This window comes from Salvia splendens, chromosome 8, assembly GCF_004379255.2.
Source record: "Salvia splendens isolate huo1 chromosome 8, SspV2, whole genome shotgun sequence".
Taxonomy (NCBI): domain Eukaryota; kingdom Viridiplantae; phylum Streptophyta; class Magnoliopsida; order Lamiales; family Lamiaceae; genus Salvia; species Salvia splendens.
Window position 1 is genome coordinate 14,445,716 of NC_056039.1, and position 26,799 is coordinate 14,472,514.

A 26,799-nucleotide genomic window follows, 5' to 3' on the forward strand; every position below is an offset into this window, starting at 1 on the left:
ACGTCAAATCTCTTTACCTAGCAATGCAACAACAACGGTTTAGTTATCGAACTCACTACCAACATTCGGCAGCATCATATGGGTACTACTTAGCCGATGACATATACACGACATGGCCATTTTTCCTGAAAACGATCTCTTGCCCAACGGATCCGAAGAGAGCTTTATTTGCACAGCGCCAAGAGTCTACACGAAAGGACGGGGAGCGAGGATTTGGTGTGCTTCAAGTGCGTTGGGCAATAGTGAAAGGCAGGGCTTGTTCATAGTACATGCATTATATAGCCAATGTCATGTACGTGTGCATCATCTTGCACAACATGATTATTGACGATGAAGGTCCAAGAGTTGACGATTGGTCCGACAACAAAACCGGACAAAGCGCAAGTCATGCAACCCCGCTGGTCATTCGAGGTTTACCGTATGGAGTCAATGAGAGATTATGGGCAGAGGAGAACATGCGCAACCGGCAAGCCCATCTTCAACTCATGACCGACATGGTTGAAGAAGTTTGGCCCATAGTGATCATTGAAATTCTATATTCTTCTAATTATTTCCGTTGTAACTTCTTTTTTTAAATTAAGTAAAGTATGTTTTGCATTTAATTTAATATTTAGTTTTGTAATTTATAATATGTGAAAAAAGTATATAACATTAAAAATTAAATGAAAAATGGGTGTAATTGATAGGGGAGATACTAGTCCGAAATCACTGCCGAAGGAAGGGCGAGACTAAGAAATGCTGATGTGACAACCACTGTGTATGCTCTTATGGTATTTGAGTATAATTCTTATTCTCTTTTCATACAATCCTTAAGAATTTTCTATTATGTTCACCCTTTGTCTTATTATATGAAGTACTCCCTCTGTCCGCGAATAAGAGTTCCGTTTTTTCATTTTAATCCGTCCGCGAATAGGAGTCTCGGTTCATAATTATCATAAATGATAAAGAAGCCTCGCATTCCACTAACTCATCCACTCACATAGTCATTTAAATTATACTCCCTCTGTCCCATTAGAAATGAAACGTTTTCCTTTTTGGTGTATCCCATTAAAAATGAAACGTTTCTAAAAATGAAAACAATACTATCTCTACTTTTTCTTCTCTCTTACTTTACTTTTTCTTCATTAACTCACAAAACAACACTACATAAAATTCTGTGCCGAAAAGCAAATGTTGCATATTTAATGGGACGGAGGGAGTATATACAAGTGAGACCGACCCATATTCCACTAACTTTCTTCCACCCACTATTCCTAACATTTCTTAAAACTCGTGCTAGAAAGAAATGGAACTGCAATTCGCTGAATTATAGTTCAGCCGTTTAAATTAATACAAGACAAAATGAATACCCGGATTAGCAAGAATTTCTGAGCATATGTGCATATTTCTTCGATAGTGGTGGCAGTGATTATCCAAAAACCTCAAAGCCACAAGTTATACTTCTACTCCACTAAAAAAGGTATATTTCCAAGTCTTCACTTCAACTGCAAAATCTACTGGCAATGAAGTGAACTATGCTACGTATACATGACAGAAAACAATGATTACATAACCATTTCCACCATCATCTTTTCAAGCCCAGTTTTCTGGAAACCACTTGCGAGATAACGACGACGATGAGATTCAGGTGGCTTCAACCTTTCACCTGTGAAGATGTCAAGAATCTATTGATGGCATCAAGTGCCACAACATGAGTTGTAGGGAACACCACCCGCAACAAGGGGATGGACGGGCTTGTCTTAGCACATTTTATGCTCTCCACAGCTCTTTTAATATCTAGCGGCGAAGGCACATTGTACCATTGTAGGTACCATGATAGGGTTATACTGGACTTCGCCACAGGGTAATTACCCCTTGGCCATTTCCCAGAAAGAGCGTACTCACAAATATCTTCGTTCAAGTCTGTGGAAAAATTTAGAATATCTTCAACTCGCTTCTTGAGTGAGCCCAGAAAAGTTGATTGCATAATTTCTCCTCTTGAAGTAGTTAATCTTCCATTTGAGAGAGCTTCATAATAGGCTAGAGCAACCTGTTCCCCGGAAGCACGATAAGTCAATCAAACAGATAGTAGAAGCAATCTTTATAAGAATGATTATGAGTGCAAGCCAAAAAAGGAATCGATTCGTTGAAGTTTTGTAAAATAGTTTTGATTAATTGACTAAGGTCACATATTTGATTACCTTAACAAACAAATTAAATTAGTTTTTCTAAAATAGTTGATATGAAACATTTGGTTTTTGAGAGAGGAGTGAGCTAGGATATAGTTTAGATTTGTTTTTAGACTAGAAAATACAAATTAAATTAAGTTGAATCCATATCAAATTGTTGGCTATCCTATTTGATTTTGGTAATCAAACTTTTAATTAGATGATATTTGAGTCCTCATTCCGCACAACAAGTGGTTACAGTTTCAAATTTATTTTAACTCAGAAGTAAAGGATGTGACTGTTACCTTCAAACTAGAAAGAGAGAGTGAGTCCCCTATAATGCATGTACCACTAACGACCGAATCCACGATGTGTCCAATTGTAGCATACAATGACAGATAAACCTGAATATCAAAACCACTGTGTTGAACAATGCTCGACGAGAAAGATCAAACACTAAATTGCTTTTGTAGATGGATAGAAAGTGAAATCCATAATCTGGGAAAAGAGCAAATAGAGCTGTAACTTTGATTGAATACCTGCAACAATGCTGGTCTGTCCTTGCTAACGCACTCAAATAACACTTGCTGGCAGAATTCCTGGAAATCGAGCTCAAATCTGTAGAAAACGATTTTGCATTGAATAACTACTTCATGGGAGTATTTCTCAACTAGAACTTTAAAGACAGTCAATTAGAACCATCGTTCAATGGATTTATTCCATTGAATGCTGTAACGTACGGACAGACACGTGTATACTGATTATATAGGACTTGAGATTACTACCACTTGATTTCCATTCAAATAGTAGTATTGGCATTAATTGGTGTATGTAGAAAATACAAAAAACATAAGTATCTGATGCGCAAAAAACTTGATGCAAACTTGCCTGTTACTCCAAGATGAATCACAAAATAAATGGGCGAAAGCAATCAAGCTTGGATCTGATGAGAAAGTGCTAACCAACTGATCTACTGGGATTGCATCAGTGGTTGGAAGACAGGATTTTGGTTGAGACAAAGCACTCATCTGCAGTGAAAGGGATTCCCTTCTGCTAAACAACATGATATGTGTAGAAGGTAAACAAAATTATTAAGAGCGATGTAAACTGTAAACCTTGTGCATTGCTCGTGATAACAAAGATTGACTTCCAATTGGATCGTCCACATATGAACATGCTCCGACCTTTCTCTTCACGTACAGAACACCTGAATTAAAAGGGTGATGTTTCTCTCCAGAACTCCACCATGGTTTTTCTGTACACGCACCATTCTCCATATAGTCAAAGTGCAACCAAACAAGTTGATTGTGTAATGGAATCATTCATACCTTTAGGACAAAGCTCAATGAGTTGAGGCCAGTATCGAGGACCGCAGACACGGACAGACTTCAACTGTAAACAAGAACAGACAGGTCATCATAATTTCGTGCTTCAAACGTGACCAAGCCAGCATAGTAATCAAACCAAACTACTATTAAAGGGAGTTGATGTTATTTTGTTTCCATCAATGTTGTCAAATAGCGGCTATAGCGGGGATATTGCGCTATAGCATATCAGTTTTTAATGAAAACGCTATCGCCACACCGATACGTAGCATTTTTCTGTGGCGGCCGCCATACCCGTGGCGGTCGTGGCGCCATAGCGCTACCATATCCCGCAATAGCGGTATTTTAGCCCAATTTTGACTTTTTGGTGCTAATTTCGACTTTTATTGGGCTTTTTATTTTTTAATTTAATTTTGCATAGGCCCAATCAGCCCACCCCAATAATTCTAAACCCTAATTCCACAACCCCAATCTGCCGCTTTTCATCTCTACTCCTGCAGTCCTTCCACAATCTGCCACCCACCGTCGCGCCGCCACCACTGTCGCGCCGCCGCCTGTTGCCGCCTAGCCAGCACCTGCCAGCCCCCTCCAGCCCCACTCAGTGACTCAACCACCGCCCAGCCATACAGCCCTTCCTATTCACAATCTGCACCCTACAGCCCCTCCTATTCACAATCATACCTAGAAAAGGGAAAGGGAAAAGGAAAAGGCTTGCGCTTGTAGATGAAGAATCGGAAGAGGAAGAATTTGAGGATAGTGTAAGTGGAGATCAAGAGGATGAAGCAATGGAGGATGAAGATGAAATGGATGCCGATGATAGTGATGATGATGAGCTAGAAGACTATGTTGAGCTTGATGATTGATGTCTATTGAGCTTATCATGGTTTTATGTTTTGTTGAACACTTGAACTAAAGACTTTAATTGCTAGACTTTTATATAATTGTTTCCTATTTTATGCTTTATTACATGTTTTTAGAGTTTTTAATGTTATATTTTTATTATTTTCTAATTTTTTGAATTATATATGAATATATAAATATTATTTTATATATTAAATTAATGACCGCTATATCCCGCCATACCGATACGCTATATCCCTGTGGCATTTTTCGGGCGAACCGCCATGAACCGCTATACTGCTTTGACAACATTGGTTTCCATAGAGTTTAACGCCCATGGTAATGGTCATCTTTGTGAATGCCAAGAATGAGATGCTAATCATGCTATTGGAAGTGATTAACTTCAACCATCAAATCTCTGTTGAGCGATCAATCATCAGGGTCTGGAAGTTAATGTTTGTCACCCCAAAGACAAGTAATGAGTTTACACGAGAGTGACTATGTGCATGGGTATTGGATAATAAGACTTACAATAGCACGTTCTGGAAGGCTGCAAGGAGTGACCTCACAGAAACTTGTTTCAGAGTAGAGATCAGTTTCCTTATTGGTTATTTCAAGAGGCACATAAACTGGTAAGCCAGTATCAACATCAACAGTTTGAATCCAGCGTGCTTCAGTAGCTAGAACATATAAATGCCTGAATGCCTGAAATTAGAGGAGGCACGCGTCAAGAGGATGGAACTTTAGAATAGAAAAAACTAACTCATTAATCATGACTTTAACATGATAAGCAAGGTTTTCAAAGACATTTTAAGCCCGGGGCAATTTTCAGTGGTCCACTAGTCGTAAGCCTCAAGGCATAAGCCTGAGGTGGAAATCATTGTACATGAAATTCCTAGAAGTATAATAAAACACATAAACATAGAAAATATAATAAAACACATGAAGTTTCATGCTGATGTGTACACTCATTCGGCAAATACTGTGGCTTGTCAGTGGGTGTTCACTATAAAATTTCTTGCTGAAGTGTACACTCACACTTGTGTCAGATTTCGATCCGTATCATTGTTCTCATTGTCTTTCAAACTCTGTTGACTCTTAGTAATGTATTAGCACAATGAAAAGAATGTCGTTATCTGTGGTAGTCTGACTCCAATTGCCTTTATGGAGCAACCTCAGGATATGCTTCTCAAGGGGAGGATGCCTACTAAGGTTGACTTCTTAAGAAGACAATATATTATCATAAACAAAGTCGGAAAGGTTGGTTGAACAAATTTAGCAATGTTCTCGTAAACATTGGGTATAAGCAATGCATGTTTGAATAGCTCTGTTTTTGTGTGAGATCAAACATCTAGAATTGTCATTCTCATTGTATATGTTGATAACATAGCTATATCAATGATGTACAAGAAAATGATGACATTAAAACATACTTGCAACAATGACAATTTCTTGGGAATTGAAACAGCTCTGAAGTCTCCATCTTAGCATACGTATGATGTAGATTTACTGAGAGAAAATAAAATTGCTTACAGCATGTCTGAAGTCTCTCCTATGGATATTGATCCGAGTGTTTGGGATGACAGTGGAGAATTCTTGGAGGACAAAGCTAAGTATAGACGACTTGTTGGGAAACTAATTCACTTGATGGTTGACATTTCCTTTGTCATTGGTTTGATCAGTCGTTTCTTGGGTAAGCTTAAGCAAGTCAATTAGGATGCTGCTATTCGAATTCTTCAATATATATAGAAATTTTAAGGAAATGATTGTTGTTTAAGAAGAACGGTCATCAAAAGATGGAAGGATATTCTGATATTAATTATGAAGCCTTAATATGATGCCTGCTTCTGGGTAATGCACTTAATATGGGATTAAAATTTGTAACTTATCAAAGTAAGAAACAACACAGGATTTGATACGGATACAGGTGGAAGGAGAGAGAGAGTCTGGCCAAGTGAGTGCCAGCAGGATAGCTCCACAAACAAAACATGAAACTGAAACAACAAACTTAACAATACTGCCTATTTCTTCTCCAATATCCTATCCATCGGTTAGCTTGAACAAACTAACTAATCAGCTAGATTTGTGGAGCTATCCTGCTGGCACTCACTTGGCCAGACTCTCTCTCTCCTTCCACCTGTATCTGTATCAGGATTGATTGGTCTTCTCGTGAGTAAAGTACTGAGCTATGGCACTGTTACTGAGATGATTGGGGTAAAGAATCTACCTGGAAAATTGAGGTTCACTTACAATGAACCTTTACCGATGCACTGTGGTAACCAAGCAGCTATCTTCATTATCAATAACCAAGTGTGTGTTTAATCAGACTATTTCACTGGGACAAACTGCCCATATCCTTACAAAACTGTTGAGTACTTGAGTAGGAAAAGTTTCTCAGGGTTATGCACCAAGATGGACATGATCAATATACATGCTCCAACTTGGGGGAGAGTTGTGGAATATTATTGTATATAAATTTCTTTATTTACTTTACCCTAGTTTTCCCTATATCCTACACTTGTATAATACACTAATAAGAAATATGGAGTACTTTTCTTCTCCTCTCTACATCACTCTGTAGTCTGTACTTACTATTCTCCACAGCCAAATAAATTCTTCAAGTGAGAGGAAGTTTATAGTCCCAAAGCATTATCAAAATGAGTTATGAAGGCTAAAAAGAACTCTAATTAATTCAGTCAAGCAAAATACTACTCCGTCATATAGGAACAATTATGAAAAACAAGAAGATAACTGCCATACAATTATGCACAAGATATCACAATAATAATGCATATCACTTGTACAAATTACTTTACCTGGAGATGGCATCTGTTGTCATTTGGTCCGGTAGGCAAACGTGGATAAAGTGTTATCAGTAAAGCTGCAATGGAACAGTTGCCAGTTGAAAAGGTCCACATTCCACCTCCAAGGAACAAGAAACCACTAGCTAAGCTTACCTACAAAAATTTACCATCTTATTTGTTTGAACCAAAATCCAGGATGGCTATTCTCCACACATTCCTTTGAACAATCTTCTCGTTATGGCTGGAAGCATTAATGAATATAACTAGTTTTTCTCTATTCTAGTAACTGAATGTAGACTTCTACCATTCTTATGTTTGGAAGAACATTATGTGGAATTCCTAGCCAAAGGTACCATATAAACTTAGATTCTTCTAAAGTTAACCCATTTTTGCATATAAGTACACATAGAGAGTATTTTTGTTTAGAAACTTACGGCCATTTGAGTACCAAAACCAGCATGACCATCAGCAGAGTTGCGACTCCGGAGAAATTTTAAGAATCTGAATGTTTGTAGATGACCAGATCCAGCCATTACCTGCAACCACAACTACCAGTCAGAGGTAGCTCTGATCTAAAATCATGGATAAACTGACAATCAAAATACTAACCACACATAGGGAAAGAACAATAAGATGAAGATATGTCTCCAATGTCCCCCGATCAACATAAACGGATAGGCCTTTGGGTAAATCATTTGAATTGGAAGTACAAACAGGCTTTATCTGCAGGTCAAACGGTGAATATCCTAAACAACGTCAAAATAATATCCACCAATAACATTTCAAGACAAACCTCATTTAAGAAGTAGACAGCATATTTGTAAAGCAACTCTTGTGCATTTCCATCTCTTGTACCTGCAAATCGTAACCCTGCAAACATGTTTTGATGTTTTCAGCAAGAAACAAAGCAATGAACAGAGTAGAATCATCCAAAACAAATAATTCAGGAGGTTTCTATTATTCGGGTCAGTTTGATATTTGTTCTTCTTTATTTCTTCCACGGATAAATATAAACTAAGTTGAGTAAATGAAAGTTTATCCTACTGTACAAGCAACCAAAGAAGAAGCCATAATGTCAATACCAGGAAAATGTCACAAAAATAGAGTTTCTTTTAAAGGTAATTCCATGTAAAATGACCATCTCAAGTATTATGACTACACACTGAAGCATAAATAAAATGGAAAATGCATTGATTCAAGCTCAGAATATATGGTCAAGGACTGTCAAATTTCAGATAAACATAACATAAAGTGTATACTAGTTTGCTCATTTCATTTAAAGTAATTACCTATGTGGAAAGTTCATATACTCCCTCCATCCCACTCTAAGTGACACATTTTCCTTTTTGAGATGTCCCACTCTAAATGACACATTTCTAAATATAGAAACATCACTCTCTTACTTTTTACCCCTCTTTTACTTTATTCTCTCCAGTTCACTCACAAAACAACACTACATAAAATCCCGTGGCGAATTAGAAATGCTCCACTTAGAGTGAGGAGGAGGGAGTATAAAAGTTTATGTATGGTTTGGTTGGACAATATTGATCATCCTAATTGAAACAGAAAACATGGAAAGATACAAAGGAACTTGTCAGCATAGTAAAATTTACCTAGAGAGATACATGCTCCAACTATTATATTGACATATGCCTGAACAAAAGCTTCGGCATCCATTTCATATACATCATCCGTTTTGTTCCCAAGGCCTGACACCCCATTTTTTACAACTTCAGGTAACTGTGACTGAATCCAGTTCTCTGATGGTTGGATTCTTTGAAACATAAACTTGGATTAATCAAATTGCAGATAAAAAATTATAAGCATCTTCATCTCATTACCAACTGAAGATTATACCTGGTCCATTGTATCAAATTCCGAGCAATGACACGGAGCAATATGAAATCAGGCCTTATGTATTGCAACTCAAACTTAGTTTGGGGGATCGACAGCCTAGACACTACAAGTTCAGACTCTGTCTGTTCAAGTCAAGGATAAAGGAAACAACTTATTAAAGTAAAAATTATGTAACATTACGAAATTGTGGTAAGTTAGTGGCAAATATAAGAGTTACCTTCAAATACATCAATGCCAGAGCGATTATAGCACCCGGTGCAGTGACATCAATATTAACCACATTCCCATCTGCAATCTAGAAAACAGAGAATTTGGATATATATATAAGAGAGAATGAGAGTGAACGCAAAATAATCAATCCCTTGAAAAGAATTTAAATCAATATCTGATAGAAGCCAAAACTAAAAATAATACTCCCTCCGTCCCATAAGAATATGTGCATTTGAAATGGCACGGAATTAATGCACAAGTGATAAAGTAAGAGAGAGGAGAAGAAGGGTAGTTAAAGTAGTGTTAGTGGATAGTGGGACCCACATTATTTTAGTATTTAATGAGTTGTAATGGTGGGCCATAGTGGTATAATTTGTAAATAAATTGATGTATATGGGTAATGAGTTGGGGATAATTTTCTATAAATGGAAATGCCCATATTTTTATGGGACGGGCGGAAATGGAAAATGGACATAGTTTTATGGGACGGAGGGAGTATAATATTGCTCATATAGATAACTAGACAACCTGTCCCGCACTTCGGTTGTACTCATCAGCTGATGATGAAAAGAGCCCATCCTGATAACAGTACATGTGAAACAAGAATTACTTCATAATGTTGATTACTGGGAAGCTCAACCAAAGGACTGTAGCATAATTCTAATTCAGATTCAGATATGGCAGAACATACATTATGAAGTTCTTTGCCACCAATGTAATGGAATAACCGATCCACCAAGGTGTCTATGGAACCAATGGCATCTTGACCACGACCTTCATTTACACAAGAGGCAAGGGGTGTCAGCAGAAACATCAAGTCATCCAAATCAGAAGAATTTTAATCCGTACCCAAAGCAACCAATCCTAATGCAAATCCAGCTGAAACTGCATAACCCTCCCTTTCGTGCACATTATCTCCTCCACTTCTGCGACCTATTTCACTCTAAAACAGAAGTTATGCACATCACTAAAACAAGGTTTGCATCTGGAGAAATAAACGGGGACAGACATCTTTCTTAAATAGACCATAAAAATGCAAGATGATATGAATAAATAACAGGGGAGGTAATAACCCTTTGATTGGGAAATCAATCAACATAAATAGAAGACTCTAAGTTTCTTCTACTAAGATGCTCCTGACCCAACAATTACCTCCCGCATATTGTACAACTTTAACAAAACGAAAGACAAGGTCAAACTCATGTTGGGCCTCGAATACATAGTACTGTCTGGAATGGGAAAATCATGAGAGGAACAGGCTGCAGCTCAATGACCATACCCAATCAAAGATGTTACATAGCAAATCACATATTGCACCGTTAAAAATTAAATATAAGATGGATTTTAAATTCTGTGTTTTAATATCCATTGTCGTGTTGAAATGATTGGCTATCTTTTCTTGTTTGGTTACTTAAACTATTTATTTGCAAAACTCCATATTTTTCTCTTTCTTCATACGACAAGACTTGAAACTACTTGCCCATTTATATACTACAACCATATAGATCCGCATAAAGATGTAGGATGGCTTAAACATGTGGCAATCAATAAAAATACTGTTCAAAAGGCAACAATCAGAGTAAAATTATCTTCACATTCAAATATCAGATTTATATATACGTTCGCAGGAATTTCTCGCTGAAGCAAAGAAAACATTGCAAACTTCAATAGGAACAGCTTGTCTAATAATTTTAAGAATTAGTGGTAACAGCTAAGTGGTAGAATAAATTGCTATTTGATTTTCATGTTAGCTTTTGCCTTAGTTAATTGCAAATGTTTAAGGTCATTAGCAATTGGTTTTCATCAATAATTTTATGATACTGATACTGATCGCCCATGGTGCGTCTACAAGTGAGGAAGAAAAGGTGTGGTCAATTCCCGTGTCGGAGAGGATCAGCGTGAGCAGCAACAATCGAAGAGAATCAGTTTGAACGGCAGCAAGAGGAATAGTCGTTGGGAAGTCTACTGATGCATGGTTATTTTTTTCCTTGTTTTCATATTTATGCCAGAATATGTAGACTAAAGACCCTGACTTCTTAATTAATTATAGTATTCATGAGCAAGACGCGATCAGATAAAACCACCGTAGGAATTACAACTTTTCAATAGAGTGCAGGCGAGTCTTTTGTTTAGTGGATAGGCTTAGATTTGATTTCCATTGTAGAGTAGGATTAGGAGTCTTGCGTAATTCCCTATAAATAATCCTAAGTTCCTAACACAAATGATGAGAGGTAATAATCCTAAGTTCCTAACACAAATGATGAGAGGTACCCAGGGGATCAAATAGTTTGTGTCCGGCATGTGCTGTGATTTTAGGACTTTGTCCTTTCTGGGTTAGGATTCGTCCTTATCAATTTCAGTTGCTATCTTTTCATGTCATATTTCATCGTGTTCGTCTTGTGCAATTCATTAAAACGTTTGTCATTTCTTACATTCACTTGTAAACAATTTTTGTATCCAACCATTTTACTATGCCGATTGTGCAATATGATTTGTATGCCGATATCTTATTAAGTGCATTTAATGATTCCACCTTTCACTCCATATCAGATACAGATACAGTTCTGATATATGACATACACCAGTGTACCACCGATGAACTCATATTGATACTCTAAATAAGTCCGGGTGGCTTAAAGAGACACCTAATTGTAATTATGCAACGATGGGTTATATTGTGATTTGAGAAACGGCCTAAGTTTTGGGATATAAGGCAGCAGTTGGCTTAACAGAAAAGTATATTCAAGTTTGATAATGATGCCCAAATACCTGAATCTAAGTCATGATTATATATACATTCCCCCTAAATCCTACTATGTAGACATTGAGAACTTACAGCTTTCGCTATTATATATTCCCATGAGAAAATCAACAAACAAACCCAACAAAAAAGTAGACTATTCTACAGACTGGAGTTAGACTAAAAGAAAATCAACAAACAAACCCAACAAAAAAGTACTGGAGCCATAGGCCCTTGCCACCGTTTTGGCCTTGGTACTCCTCACTGTTTTTTCATTACTTTTAATTTGAATTTGAGTAGGGTTATGTTAAGGGGCTCCTGAATATAGCATGTCACAAACTGGGACTCATAGATTGCATTAAGTTGTAGAATTACCAGAAGAATTTGCATTGTTTGTGGGTGTGCTGATCCCTCGTAAAGAAGCCCAACAGAAATTAACGCTGCAGACTGCAGAATTTAAAATAGAGTTTAAACTTAAAATATATAAAGAACAAAAATCGAAGCCAATCCATTAGGTATTTCAAAATCAGATAACAGATAACGATCTACTGCCCTAAGAAGATTGACCACATCAAATGCTATCATGGCTGTCAACAGAAAAGGAAGATGATACTGAAGTAACTGAACTCTTTAGAGGAATAAGAGTACAAACATGCAAGATTTGTATAAAGCATCTGATAAGTAGGTCTTACTGATAGTACTAAAGAAGATAAATTTATCAGAACAAGCTCAAACAAAAAGCTAATGTGTATCTTATGTTAACATCAAGCTACACAAAAAAGTATAAGGGAAAATGGCAGATCAAGTGATCAAAATGCAAACTCCATCACCCCATAATAAAGCAGCTTACCTGTATAAGGGTTGGGAGTTCTAATTCTGGAAAGGAAGATGGATGGCGGGCAGGTAAGTGCACGTACAGAGACTGCCAATATTAATAAAGTACATCAATGAGAGTCAATAATTAGATTGAATCAGTGTGACTGGGTCCTCAGGCTGAAGATCTTCAACAAAAATAAACTCACGAGTACATAAAATGATTAACTTTACAGAATTTGATCAGCTCTTGTCAATTACTCAAATTCTAGCCAAAGAGTGATGTAATGAGTCCATACTACAGTTATACAGCAACTGATTGCTCTATACTCCAGTTACAGTTCTGAGCATAAGATCAGCAACATAATAGCTGACAACAGTTCCAAATAAAAATAAATACTCCGTATATACTATTTGCAGCATGATACCAAGGCCTTTACATCCATAAAGGAAGATATAGTTAAATCAAAATTCAGATATTTCAACATAGTATGCTCTATTAATTATATTTTGGATCTGACAGCAATATCATATTGCTTGATTATACTCCATAAGATAATTTTTTAAAGACTAATCCCTAACATTTTCCCAAAAAAACTCTTTGGTCTTATACATTAAGTGTGTCATCTTTTGGTCCCAAACAATATGCTTTGGTCCAGAATTTATATTTCCGCTAACTTTATCAGTCAAATGTATTTTGACCAAATTAATAAATTAATTATTAATATGAATCTAATTGACCAGATTAACCTAATTAATTTAATATTAAAATTTATAAATATTTTTTTAACCTAAAATTAAATTAAATTAAATTCAAATTTATCAAATATTTAATAAAAATTAAATTACATACAAACTAAGAAATATTTTACCTATATTTTTTACCCATAATAAAAATTAATTTGTGAATATTCTATAAATTTTTTAATATTTTTATTATAAATAAAAGAATATTTTATGAATTTTAATATAAAATTAATTAGGTTAATCTGGTCAATTAGATTCATAATTAATTTGGTCAAAATACATTTGACCGTTAAAGTGAGCGGAAATGTTAATTCTGGACCAAAACATATTGTTTGGGACCAAAAGGTAGCACACTTAATGTATAGGACTATATAGTTTTTTAGGGCAAATGTAGGTACCAAATTTGGACTTTAATCTTTTTTTTAATGATTGTAGTGACTATCCAACAGAATGTCTGTCCAGTTCAGGCATATATCCAAAAACTAAATGCTTGCAAAGAAATTAAATTCAATTTGGACCTTACTGCTGAACCTTGCAGTTATTCCTACCTATTGATAGATGCACACATGTATGTTTGTGTGTGCTTACATGCTATTGGATTTTGATGAACATAGTTACATACATACTTTTTCATTGATAGGATTTTCGTCAAAAACCGCCATGACATAGTGCCATGGCAGATATTTGACAACATTGTCCAAAATATTAGTCAACTACTAATTGGTGGGAGTACATGCTGGTGAAAAGAACCAGTGCTAGAAATGCAAGTTTAGCTCTTAGTCTTACAAATTAAATGTTGCAATTACAAAAAACACCACAAAATAATGCAAGTTGCATACATTTGCAATAGTAGAAGAAAAAAAAGAAAGTATAAGGAAAAATGACCACATAAGAGGAGAGGCTGGGAGAGACCGATCTGCATTATACCTTTGAAATAGATGGTTGCATGGTTCCTCTATATGAAGCCGCAAGGCCAATCATCAATCCTACTGTGGTACTTTCATGCTCCTTCAAGAGAAGGATCAATGCAATAAAAAGTTTAGGAAAAGGAGTTGTTATAGACAGCTACAAAGTTGAATGGAACTAAAATATTCAGCAACACAATGGATGTGAAGTTAGCAGGGATGCAATAGATTATAAACAATATTTATTCTTGTGCAGGAAAAAGTAAAAAAAACATATTCTATATGCAGGAAAAAATGCAAAATTATTCTTCTCCAATTTACATGTGAAAAGGCTTCATTATAGCAACTAATCCATAATTGCACGAGAGTCCAGATTTAATAGGCCAAAAACCAATAATTAGAAGGGGTAAATGGGTGATGGCATGTTTGTTCCAATCACAAACGAAAAAACAATGAATAACGATTTGAAACCACATAGATTGTAAATCACATAAACCAAATGGATACAGCAGAAAATCCAGCTTTCACAAAGGGCTGCTTGCATTCTTTTTGAAAGAGAAACAAATGTATATATAATAAACAAAACAAAAATGTAGAATAAACAAGACTGATACAGTAGGGTCTAGAAAAACAATTAGTGACCTGTGAATAATACTGGAAAATATCGGTTATTGTTAGGACACAAAGATGTCCATGTAAACCCAGAGCAAGGAGGAGTCCTGCATGAGTAACATTAGGCTCGTCTGGCTTGTTATAAAGTATCCATGTTCTAGACATTTTCCCCTGCTTATAGAAATAACCCTAGAATTAGAAAAATATCAGAACAAAACTCATTCAATATGATTGTATACAATCCAGGAAACTGACAAGCAAAGTGAACAGCTGTTGAGGCCAACTATAAGGCAGAAATAATGAATTCCTAAGACATATATGTTGTTAACTAAACAAGAAAGGGAAAAAACATAGCCTGTGCACATGACTGGCTAATGGATTAATCATGTGAGGTCTAAGATAGACCTGAAGTGGAGACAGTCTCAAGCCAGCAGCAACAGCATTGTGAAACTCCGGCCAAGATTTAAGCTCTTGAATATTTCTAACATTGGGATCCAAGTTAACCTGTGACATTTCCATATTCATGCACAATTACAAATTGTATAAATAACCAAAAAACACCAAAACAATTTCAACAATGCATACTGTTGCATTTTGTTGTGCAGGTAACCGACCGGCCAAGACAAGCTTTGGAACAGCAAGTGCCTGGGAAAAAATAATACAGATACCAGATAACCTCATCATGCACATTTATATAGTAATTAAGAAAAATAAAGGTGAAATGAATATGTTCTAGTCGTCATTAGAGAACAACAATACAAGCTGGAAGAGTCAAGAGAAGTACTAGAGGCTGAGCACCTCTGTCAAAAGAGTACATATGGTACCCAGTGTAAATGCCCCACGGCCAAATGGCAGAGCTGTAGTTCTTTGGGCAAGATGCCAGAGCTGAGTCTGCAAATGTCATATCAAGAGTCAAAAAAGGAAAACCTATGAAAATCTAGCATGGTAAACTGAAAATGTACAAAGAATTTGACATACTTAACCGCAAATATTGTTTATTGCATTTTGTTTTGGCAGTTAGAAAAGGGAATGCAAATGGCTCAAATTTAACTTCAAATCAAAATCTTGAGTAAATTAAAGGGTTATATTATGAATCTAACAAAATAAGCTATCAAGAGTAAACTATATAACTCTGGTGGTTAAATAGATACCATATAATTAATTTTCACAAAACAATGTTATGGCTATGGCCAATGAGGAGACAAATTTAAAAAAGTAATGGTATATGATTTCACATCTAGACACCAAACCATGACTTTTACAAAAAGGTGATGATGATTGGGGGGAGATGCATATGGCTCAGATACAGCAACCTTCAGACGTTCAATATGTTCTCAAATGCAGCATACATTTAAATCATGATCTTCAGGAGAGTGTAGCTTATACTGCTATGTGCTAACTGAACCATAACGATAAGCAAGTGAATTATTTCTATTGATCCATGAGGTCAGACCTATAGAGATCAGAGTGCACAACTATATCCTGGTCATGTTTAGGGAAAGCTACATCATATTCAGTCATTCTTTTGTCAATTCAAGTTTTCCACGCTTTTACCGAGTCTAACTTATTTTGGTAAAATCAGAAAGCGTGGTTTGATAGTCATAAATTCATAGCAATCAATCATGATACATTACAACTCAGAGTTATACATTGGTGGATTTGGTCATTTATCCTTTTTGAATTATCTGTGGCATTTCAACTGAGTTATGTTTGCATGGAATATGCAGTGGAACATAGCAAACATTTAGAAAAATTAGTGATAAATACAACAAGACACCAAATACAAACGTAGACAATGCAACTGAGCAGATAGTTGGTCTAAGATCATAAGCATTATTGTACAAGTCTTTGAATTACTTTGTAAAACTAAGAGAATCTGCAGAGTAATGAAATCAATACCTGTTGGAAGTCCTGATCAGAAGCTGTAGGGTTAACGGGTGTTTGAATAACTACAGGCCTAGCAGAGCATAGAAGGCGCCTAACCTATCAGAACACAGTTGAACTGTAAGTATATATCATCAACTAGATCAGCATTCAATTGCAGTGGATTTGAAATTTATCACTCAGAAAACAAGACAAGTTTCTCAATCACTGCCAGAGTATATCCTAATTCCTAAATCACAGAAAAGCATATCTCTATAGATTATAGTAAGTTGATGCAGAGCAAAATTCCAAGCTTAAAGGAATAGCATGGCTGCATTATGAGATCATGTTACAAACACTAAGATGAGATCTAAGCAATATCCATATAACTTGAGTAAAACGAAAAAATGCTCTATTCCACAAAGGGCCACAACAGTAAACTCCAATCTCTAAAGATCTCATTCACAAGAAAACCATAACCAAGTTATTCCACAAGCATTATATTTGATGGAAAATACATATGAAGACGAGGTGAACTAAACTAAATTTCCTGGGGATGTATTAAATGTCTTAAGTTTATCCCTTGCATAATCAAGTGATCCAGTAATGGATGTGAGGTCGTGGAAGAAGGTGAAGCAAAGGTAATATGCACAAACTCCATGTGAAATATATTAAATTTATTCGTTGTCATTATGGAGTAAAATCAGTATCAACCATTAAAAATAACTGAAAAATTAAAAGGATCTAAATGAGTAATTAAAAATTAAAAAAAAACATTGTGTTCAAGGAAAATCTTAACTATCTTAAATGCGACAAAAATACAATTGACAAAAGGTAATATTGCATATACAATTACACCCAAAAGTAGGTATTCCAGCAGGCTCCAACTAAGATAAAAGTATTCATTTCAAGTGCACCTCATTTAGCCGAAGATCACGACCATAGCGTAACTGTGTGCTAGAGTTGAAAATATGCTCCATTCCATCAATGACTGGTCCCTCAAAATTGTCTATGTCATCTAGCTTCGAATTATCCATTTCAAGTGTATCAGAAACTGAGGAGGGTATAGTCACTGGATGTAGTGGTAACATGTAAGGCGTAGACCCCAAGATTAAATTTGATCTTGTACAATCGAGTTCAGAATACTTTGTGGTATCTCTCGAATGGAGCAGTGCTAAATCTTCACGACCGAGTAGCACATATGCTGCAGCAGGCCAATTTACAGGAGGAGATTCACGGCACTTATCTATTGCCTGTCATGAGTGATAGTTAAGATAAATGATGATAGCTAAGTGCTAACAGAAATAGAAACTCCAAAGGCCAGATGAGAACGCAGAAAGAAAGGATGTGGGAAGTCAATATCCATAATAGCTACTGTGAATCATCATGGTCACAGTCAGTCTTAAAGATAGAATAGTAATACTATGCAAATTCAAGCCTCTAGCAAGACAATAATGGTATTCAATTCAGGCCAAGAAATACAATTTGGATTCAACTGTCACCAACATTCTATTGCAGGAAACATTAACACTTATGCGGGATTAATAAAAATGCAGCTAAGCTCAGTAAGTATATACTCTATTGTGACTATTCACACCAAGTCATGATGCATCATCTAAAATGAGAACATAAAATAGAACTGGTCTCCATAGAACTTAGAAAAAATAAGCATCCTAACTATGAGGTATTGACTTACATGCCTAAGAGGAAGAGATACACCAGCCGGAAGCAAGTCTAGATGATGCAACCCAAATTTTTCACCAACCATTCCCAAAACTGTTAGCTCTTCTCGAGTATGATATAATCCAGGCGCAATATTACAGGTAACACCAGTTGAAAGACTCTTTCCAGATTGCTCTGCTCCGCACAACAGACTATAAAATGAAATTATCTTCCTAGCCCAGTTCACTACAGAAGTTCCAGTTCTACATACCAGAAGTGGAAGATCACAAATACTAGCAGAAGCACATCCATGCTGCAAGCAGTTCTCAAGCCATCTAAATAAACTTGGAGGAGTTTTTGAGGCAGGCAAGAACTGTGACATTACAAAGTCTTTCAGAAGCATGGGAAAATCACGTTTATAGTGATCCATGTAGCTCGGTTCATTTAAAAAGTTAGCAATGTCATATAGAAGAACAACCAATAGGCCTAAGTCCCTGGAGAAAGATAAAACATTTATGTGAGAAAGGTACTGCAGACAGTTTTTTCGCATAAGGTGGCAGGTAAATCACCAAACTACCAATCAAAAATATCTAAAAAGAAAGAAGCAGGGGGCTATGAGCTGGCCAGTATGCACCCTCATATTTGTTGTTCTTTCAATTTCTTTTTGGAAAGAAAAATTTAATGCCCTCAGATGCTTCTTTGGAACCAGTTCCAGCAACGAAACACGGAGGTTGAATTTATGGTGTAGCCACTTGTCAGTCTGCCAACAAGTGGCAGGGATAGGTACTATCAAGGGTTGAGTTGATATCTTGCACACAACTGCTAGGCGTAGCCTACTTTGACAGGCTTATTTATGATAATCGGAGTAAGATTAATGAATATTAAGTACACATATGCATAGTTATGAAACTTATTTCTTTGTTCTCATGAAAAGTTTATCCAGGTGGATTATGTAGATAAGCATATCATGTTAAACAATATATATAGTACATTCTGGTGCACATAGAGTCACCTCTCTTGCTTAATATCCCTCCGTCACATAGAAATAGGCTGAATTTCCTTTTTCATCCGTTCCATTGAAATAGTCCATATCCATTTATGGGCCACCATCCACTACATTTTTTAACTACTTTTTCTCCTTCTCTCTTACTTTACCAATTACACATTAAAATTTGTGTATGGGATGGAGGAAGTACTATTGTGCTTAAAATGCACACTACGCTTTTTTATGAATTCCAAGACCCAGAATAGAGGGAGCTATAGTTGCAAGTCGCCACCCATAGCAAGATATGCAAAGCCTAGATATTGCAGAGTTATCAACTACTACTCCCTTCGTGTGTGAAATAATGTCCCATTAGCTTATTTTGGGGTGTCCGCGATTTAAAGTCCCATTTACCTTTTTTCCATTCTAAGTAAATGGACCGCACCATTCACCTAACTTATTACACTCACATTCTATTATAAAATCAATATATAAAAGTGGGGTCCACATTCCACTAACTCATTTCCCTATTTTTTTTCACAAAGTCAAACAGTTTTTTAAAACCCGTGCCGAGTCAAAATGGGACTATAAATGGCGGACGGAGGGAGTATTTAAATAGCTTACATGAATAGTTGAATTACAAGTACAACCAATTATTTTAAATGATGAAATGTAAAGCTTCGCATACATACAGAACATCAAATAGATTATATCAGAAGGAATCGCACCTTTTACGGAGATTGTCAAGTTTAAGTGTTTCATATACTGCATGCAACGAATCCAATGTTTCTGACAGCAATTTCATGCAAAAAGCTCCCTCCGTGTTCTCGGTGTGATTTGCAATGACAGCCGATGAATCAGATTCCTTCGAGTTAGATAATAATCCAGGGAAAGCACCAGCAACATAATTACTCCTTAAATATTGTTGATTATATTTGCTCTTAACTAAGAACTCCCAGGATGAATGTGATAACTGAGAGTTTCTAATGGGATTTTGACATAATTTTGTTATCACATTACAGAAGGACTCCCATTCTGAATCCGCACACAAATCCGCCTTAGCTAAATAAGTTGAATCGTCACCACCCCACAGAAGACCAAGAAAGTATTTATATAGACTAGGATTAAGCCCTTCTGCCATTGCCGCAACACACTCACTAGTTAAAGACGATGAAGGACTGCGTCGCAATGTGCATCTGTAATTCTGAAGTAGAAAAAAGTATAGCAAACTGTAAGCATCGTTATCGTTGTAGATACCACAAGGGGTGAAAATTTTGATTTCTTTTAGTGCAGTCAATATCACGGCAAGCACATTGACTTGTACGTCAATGCAGTATTCTCACAAAAAATTGTAGTCCTCAGGATGACCAATCCCTGTATATTTAAGGGTTTAGGGTATGGGACTGTTTTATTGTGAGAATGTTAGAGCATTGCACTTGACGCATAGAGTATATGCATTGAACATATGAAGTATACTATGAGAACACTACAAGAATATAATGCTTTAATATTATGACGGAGAATATTTGAACTTTCAATGTAGATAAAAATGCACATATGCCATATGCTCGGCTCAGTGCAATTGATTCTCACATTCTCACTTTAAGAAGGTTCTTAAAAAGGCTGATACATGATATAAAGCTTACTTTTCCATTGTTGAGAACTAGGTTGATGCGTCCTTCAACAGCCTCAGCTAATTCTACAATTTTAAAATCATCTAAAGTGTCGTTGACTCCTGAAAGATCCCCTCCACCCGAAAGTTGTGCAATGACCAAAGGAGAAGGCATAACATACTTGCACAAGCATTGCTTCCCACACTGCAGTTATAAAGGGCCAAAGTCACCAAAAAAAATACTGACACATAACTTCAATTAGAAATTAATATAGCAAAGCGTAACTTAACACATGGATTCTTCGAAAAGATAAGGTTCTGTGTAACTTATTCACATTCACACAATAAATGCATTTAATAGGTATATGTGGTGCAATGTTAGCACATTATAACAAAAGGCTTCTTTGTTATAAACTAGTAAAAGCGAATCAACATTACTTAACAAAATAAAGAAAACCATTTTGCGTGGAGAATCATAGTCGGACCTTAAGAGGGCACATCAACTTTGTCCTATACCAATCAACAACTAGCCTAGGTCTAGAAGTTTGAATCAGGTTAATCTATTTTAACAATATACTCACATAGCAACTATGCAGAGACTCGTCTATACTGCAAGATAAATAGCTGGGGCCAATAATTTCTACGGACCAAGACAACCAAAATTTAAGTCCACAATCAACTGAGTCTAGAAATATAAAGTGGCAAGAGTAAAAGAATGTTCAGAAGAACACAATCAGTTGTGTACTAATGAATAATTAACTGGATATTAGGTATACACATTATGTATGTAGTCTTCCAAAGCAAGAGAGTAGAATGAAAGATCAGTCTCAATTAGTCAACCCCTAGCTAGGGTGAAATTAAGGTGAGATTGAAGGAAAAGCACATTATTAGTTTGCAAAAGCAAACATGGATCATCTCTTCAATTTTATCGTGTATACATCTCTACAGACAGCTTATGGTGAAAGTTTCAGCATCTTACATAGAGAAGTAGTGTGTTTGCAGGGGTCAAAGTTATTACATCCCTGTGTGGAAGTTGTCCCACTTTTACTCTGCATAAGTCAAATTCAAGTCAATATACCAATAAGGACAAACTAAGCAAAAGAAAGATGTTAATATTACTTGGGTCGAGTGACAGCAACAGCAGCGGCAGCAATTGCTGATATGCACCAGCTCATATCAGGCTTAATATCATAGACTGTCTCATTATTTACTTCCAGACTCTGGAGTTGTAAAGATAACAACTTCTTCTGTTCTAGGAGAAGGAAACATATAATAGGTGTACCATCATCATCCACCGCCAGGAATACCTGCTAAGAGTAGGGACAGACCAAAAAATGAAAAAATAAAAATAAAAAAGAAACAAAAATATAGCAATAAAAAGTTATCATAGTACATAGGCCTTCATCAAGAAGGTAACAAGAAAATATAAAAACTCTCACCTTACTGGCAGGAGTATGTGAACCCTTGCCCTGCCATATCCTTCTGAAGTAATGCTTTGTTGACATCGAAGGAGAAATTAAATCAGATGGTTTAGGATTCACCACTTGAAGGTTGGATCCATTGACCTCTACGACCCAGAGCGAGTGTTGCATCTTTCCTGTGGAGAAATATACTACTTACTTAGCCAATATATCCAGAGAAATAGCAGTACCAAATCTTGAAAAAATAACTCCATTTACCCTTATTGTATGACACCATTAAGGGCAAACAGTCACTTGTCCAAATTGTTCTTTCATCAAATTCCCACATCAAATTCAACTTGCCTCTTTCTTCAATATAAGTTATCTAAGGAACATCACATAAAAATTTCTCATAAGTAATGATATTAAGAGATGCATAAAATTGAATCAACATGTTATGGGGGATCATTAAATTGATACCTGAGGATCCTCTAGGGGATCCTTCAATATAATATGGGAGGACATTGATGTCCCATCGCTTCTTGTACAATATTCAAACATATGAGTTGGAGTATAAATATCCCTTTTTTGGCGGAAGGCATCACGAGCACTTAAGAACGGGTTAGAAGATGATAATGAAATATTTGATAGCAAGCTCCCTTCAGATGCCCGCTGGAGAAGTAAACCAAAGGGCAGAGACCATATTGATGTGATGGCATAAGGAAGTGGGACAGAAACTACTTCACCTGTACAAGAAAAGCCTCAAGCTTACATGTCCAAAATCAAATAAGCACCGAGGTACAGGCAAGGGTCATTCATCAAAGATTCAAAAGGAAACATATAAGAACAAATCCCTTCAAATGCAGAAGCCCCAAGAAAGAAACTTAGATTTCATTACAAATACAATATTTGGTCAGTGACAACCTTCTCGAACCTAGATAATTGTATGAAACTTATAGAGAAAAAAAGATGATTATTAACTCACCTGCTATACCATAGATAGTTAATCTATCAACTTGAAGAACACAAAGCAAGGCTTCAGACATATCACTCATCCGGGACCAGCATACCTGATATATTTTTATTATCAACCCAACCATGTCACTCAATAAAATATAGAAATCAGACAAACTAAGTTTAAGCCTCACACAAACAGAATGATGACTTTCTTTTTTTAGATTCACTTGTATGAGAATATAGTATGGAAGAAACTAGCATCAAGAATCTCCAACTAAGCAATAAGATTTTACATATTTAAGTATTATTGGAATTTTCCAAATTATGAAAAGGTTTGGTCTGAGTTTCAGATCATTTTTAATTATTTTCTTACGAATTTCAAGTTGTCTGGTAATTTAAATCCATGTGTAATAGTATAAAGTTAGTACAACCAAATAAATGCTCAGTCACTTTATAACTATAGAAATGTGTGTTCATGCTTTTTTTATTTTTCGAGATAAATGATCCCGTAGTCATCTGCCATCAGCACATCAGAATCATAGTAAGGCTAAGAATAAAAAACTTTTGGAAATTAGTCACAATACATTAAATGCCCCAGTAACCATGCTGCTCATCCAACCCTATATAGACATGTATATTTCTCTCTTTTTTCCTTTATTCCTGTGTGAGGGATGACCATATCTTCTTCTGAGACAATTTTTAATGGAGAAAATTCATTAGAATTACTTAGAGAGATAAACTTGACAGGATTGATATATTATGAGGAAAATCTTTTTAGGATTTAACAATTGAGTGTAGGGTTTCTCTATATTAGTCATTGGCTTATGGCAGATAGCTAGATACAGAATAAATCTCCTACTTCCATGATGTAGCCCTGGTTTAGCCAAACATGTAAGTTATGACATACTCCCTATGTCCCCAAAAATTGTCCCTTTTTGCCATTTTGGTCTGTCCATCAGAATTAGTCCACTTTTATTTGTGGAAAAAAATTTGCCATGTAGTACGCTACTTATGATGTGGGTACCACTATCCACGAACAATACTTCCACAACTTTTTTTCTTTCTTTCTTCTACTAGATCAATTTCGCATAAAAACTTGTGTCATCCCTAAAGTCGCTATTTTTAGGGGCCAAGGGATTATTATATTCTCTATTGGTTTATTACAATGTAGTATTTGTTGTATAATCAATTAATGCATAATTTGATCCAAGAGACTCAACTAACAATGCTTAATGAATTCCAAAACTTAATTACTCTTTCTTCATTATCCTGGGAAAGAGGAACTTCCAAATAAAAGCTTCAACGTTCTTTTTAAATGGATCAGTGGTCTAAATGCAATCACATCCTTTTTAATTAGAAGGTACATAAGAAAAAGATGAAGACAAACTTTAAAGAAATACAGATAATTAAGTTCGACAAGAATGTTTTCCCTGTCAATTTTAGCGTATGCTAAGCAACATAAAGTTGTATCACCAAATCTTATATAAAACAATAGAACTCAGTGACACATAAAGGAGGGAGACACAAAACCATAATAAATTAGCTTTCCAAGTCAAATAATTGTACATAGTTTGCTTGAAACCTCAATCACCTTAATGACTTTGGAGGGCAAAGTAAACCTTTTATACAATCTAGAGCCAGCACTCCATATGATTCTGTCAAAATTAGAAATTATCCAAAGTTACAAACTACAATTTTCATTCCATAAATCTTAATGCAATAATTTATTCAATAAAATTTTAAAAATTTAAATTTACTTCCTACATATGCAATAAAAACAAAAGATATGCCAATTCATTCCAACAAACAGTTCCTTAAGTGACTATTACTAACATAGTCACATCTATTGGCTGCATTTCCACAAAAGTTCAGAAAAGTGAACATTGTGTTCAACCACAAAAATTCAGACGGTACCTATTTCCCCTGACAAATAGCTCGTGATCACTGCTCGAAGCATCTTCAACCTCGATGGCCTCATCTCGTTGTTTGGCAACCTGTGGGTCGAAAAGAAAGAAACGGTAATCACCATCGTCATCACCGGAGGGACTGCCGCCATCCAATGCCTCAGCAGTCAATCCAAACGGCCTAAATTCTGCAAGTACGGTGAGCTCCCGTACACCGTCGCGAGGCATCGTGGCAACTGAAATAATACAGAGCAGCAGCTTAAAGCTACAGGCGAAACCCAACATTTACAGATAAGAAATTACCTCTCTTTCTACTAACTGTCGCAATTTTTCATTTTGTAAGTAATAATAAAGCAGTGTCTACGACAAGTTCCTTCGCATTAGACTAGGAAATTCTTCCCCTTTGAGATTTCTTCACTTGAATCCCAAGTTCCAAACTTTCTTTTAATAAATTAAAATTCCTATTTGGAATTCTTTACATAACCGAATAACATCTTAAACTTAAAATTCACATAGATTTCTACAGAAGTAGTCGATTACACGATAATATCATAAATTCAGGATAAAACTTAGACAACAAATCCCTAGAAATGCATATATTTTACCTGAGCTTTCCAATTTGCTTCAGCGGCGGCGGTCAGGAGTTCGGATTGGCTGAGAACGTGAGAGAGTATAGACACGACGAGAGTGGGACTGAGAGTGGGAATGGAAAATGCTGCTATGCTCAAAACGCAGAGAAGAATGAATGTAATTAAATTAGACCAAATATATTAATATTTCTTTTTACGCTATTTATTTAATTAGATTCAAAAATTTGCTGCTATTTACTTTCCCTTTTGTATGATGTTTTTTTTTAGCATTTAATATCTGGGTACCTAGGTATTGGTTACGATATTTTCTCCATTTTTTAATACTCCCTCCGTCCTAAAGAATATGCACTTTGGAACTGCACAAGTTTTAATATAAAATTATTAAGTAAGAAAGATGTATTGTTAGTGAAGAATGGATCTCACCTTATTAGAGATAAAAGATTTTTCAAAATTAAAAAGTGTATATTCTTGTACGACGAATGTAGTATTTCTTTTTTTATCTCTTTAACTTTCAGAAAGTAAAAAAAAAACTTAAAATAAAATATACTATAAGATTCTTAAATATATTAAAATATAAATTATGAATTTAATTATCAAAATAGCTTTGTAGCTAAATATAATTTTGGTTGTGGTTCGATTATTTTTAATATTGAAAATTATAAATTTAATTATTTAAATGATTACAGTAAATAATTAACAACCCTAGAAATGAGGCCTAAATTTTCAATTTCTCTGCCAGGCATAGAGAGGCGGGAAAATGAAAATGGTAATAAGAAGATGAAGAAAGGCGGGAAGAAAGGTTTAAATACCCTTTTTTAAATTAGAGCAT

At 35.7% G+C, this 26,799-nt stretch overlaps 1 protein-coding gene across 1 annotated transcript; it reads right to left on the reverse strand.

Moving 5' to 3' along the window:
- Nucleotides 1-1,286: 1,286 nt before the first annotated feature.
- LOC121743500 (anaphase-promoting complex subunit 1-like) lies at nucleotides 1,287-26,120 on the reverse strand. The gene is made up of 38 exons (XM_042136809.1): nucleotides 25,986-26,120; nucleotides 25,391-25,616; nucleotides 25,068-25,131; nucleotides 23,505-23,589; nucleotides 23,000-23,265; nucleotides 22,799-22,904; nucleotides 22,559-22,716; nucleotides 22,239-22,426; nucleotides 22,099-22,168; nucleotides 21,154-21,324; nucleotides 20,236-20,711; nucleotides 18,560-19,019; nucleotides 17,781-18,116; nucleotides 16,900-16,983; nucleotides 15,799-15,891; nucleotides 15,586-15,645; nucleotides 15,406-15,504; nucleotides 15,031-15,171; nucleotides 14,411-14,491; nucleotides 12,774-12,845; nucleotides 12,299-12,370; nucleotides 10,033-10,126; nucleotides 9,875-9,957; nucleotides 9,712-9,762; nucleotides 9,191-9,268; nucleotides 8,974-9,095; nucleotides 8,730-8,890; nucleotides 7,910-7,986; nucleotides 7,726-7,839; nucleotides 7,551-7,652; nucleotides 7,129-7,269; nucleotides 4,844-5,017; nucleotides 3,476-3,539; nucleotides 3,263-3,402; nucleotides 3,036-3,175; nucleotides 2,687-2,765; nucleotides 2,453-2,551; nucleotides 1,287-2,029 (listed from the first exon to the last, which is right to left on the reverse strand). The coding sequence occupies exons 2-38, from the start codon at nucleotides 25,606-25,608 to the stop codon at nucleotides 1,634-1,636; spliced, it is 5,415 nt and encodes a 1,804-aa protein (XP_041992743.1). The 5' UTR covers nucleotides 25,609-25,616; nucleotides 25,986-26,120; the 3' UTR covers nucleotides 1,287-1,633.
- Between the last annotated feature and the right edge of the window lie 679 nt (nucleotides 26,121-26,799).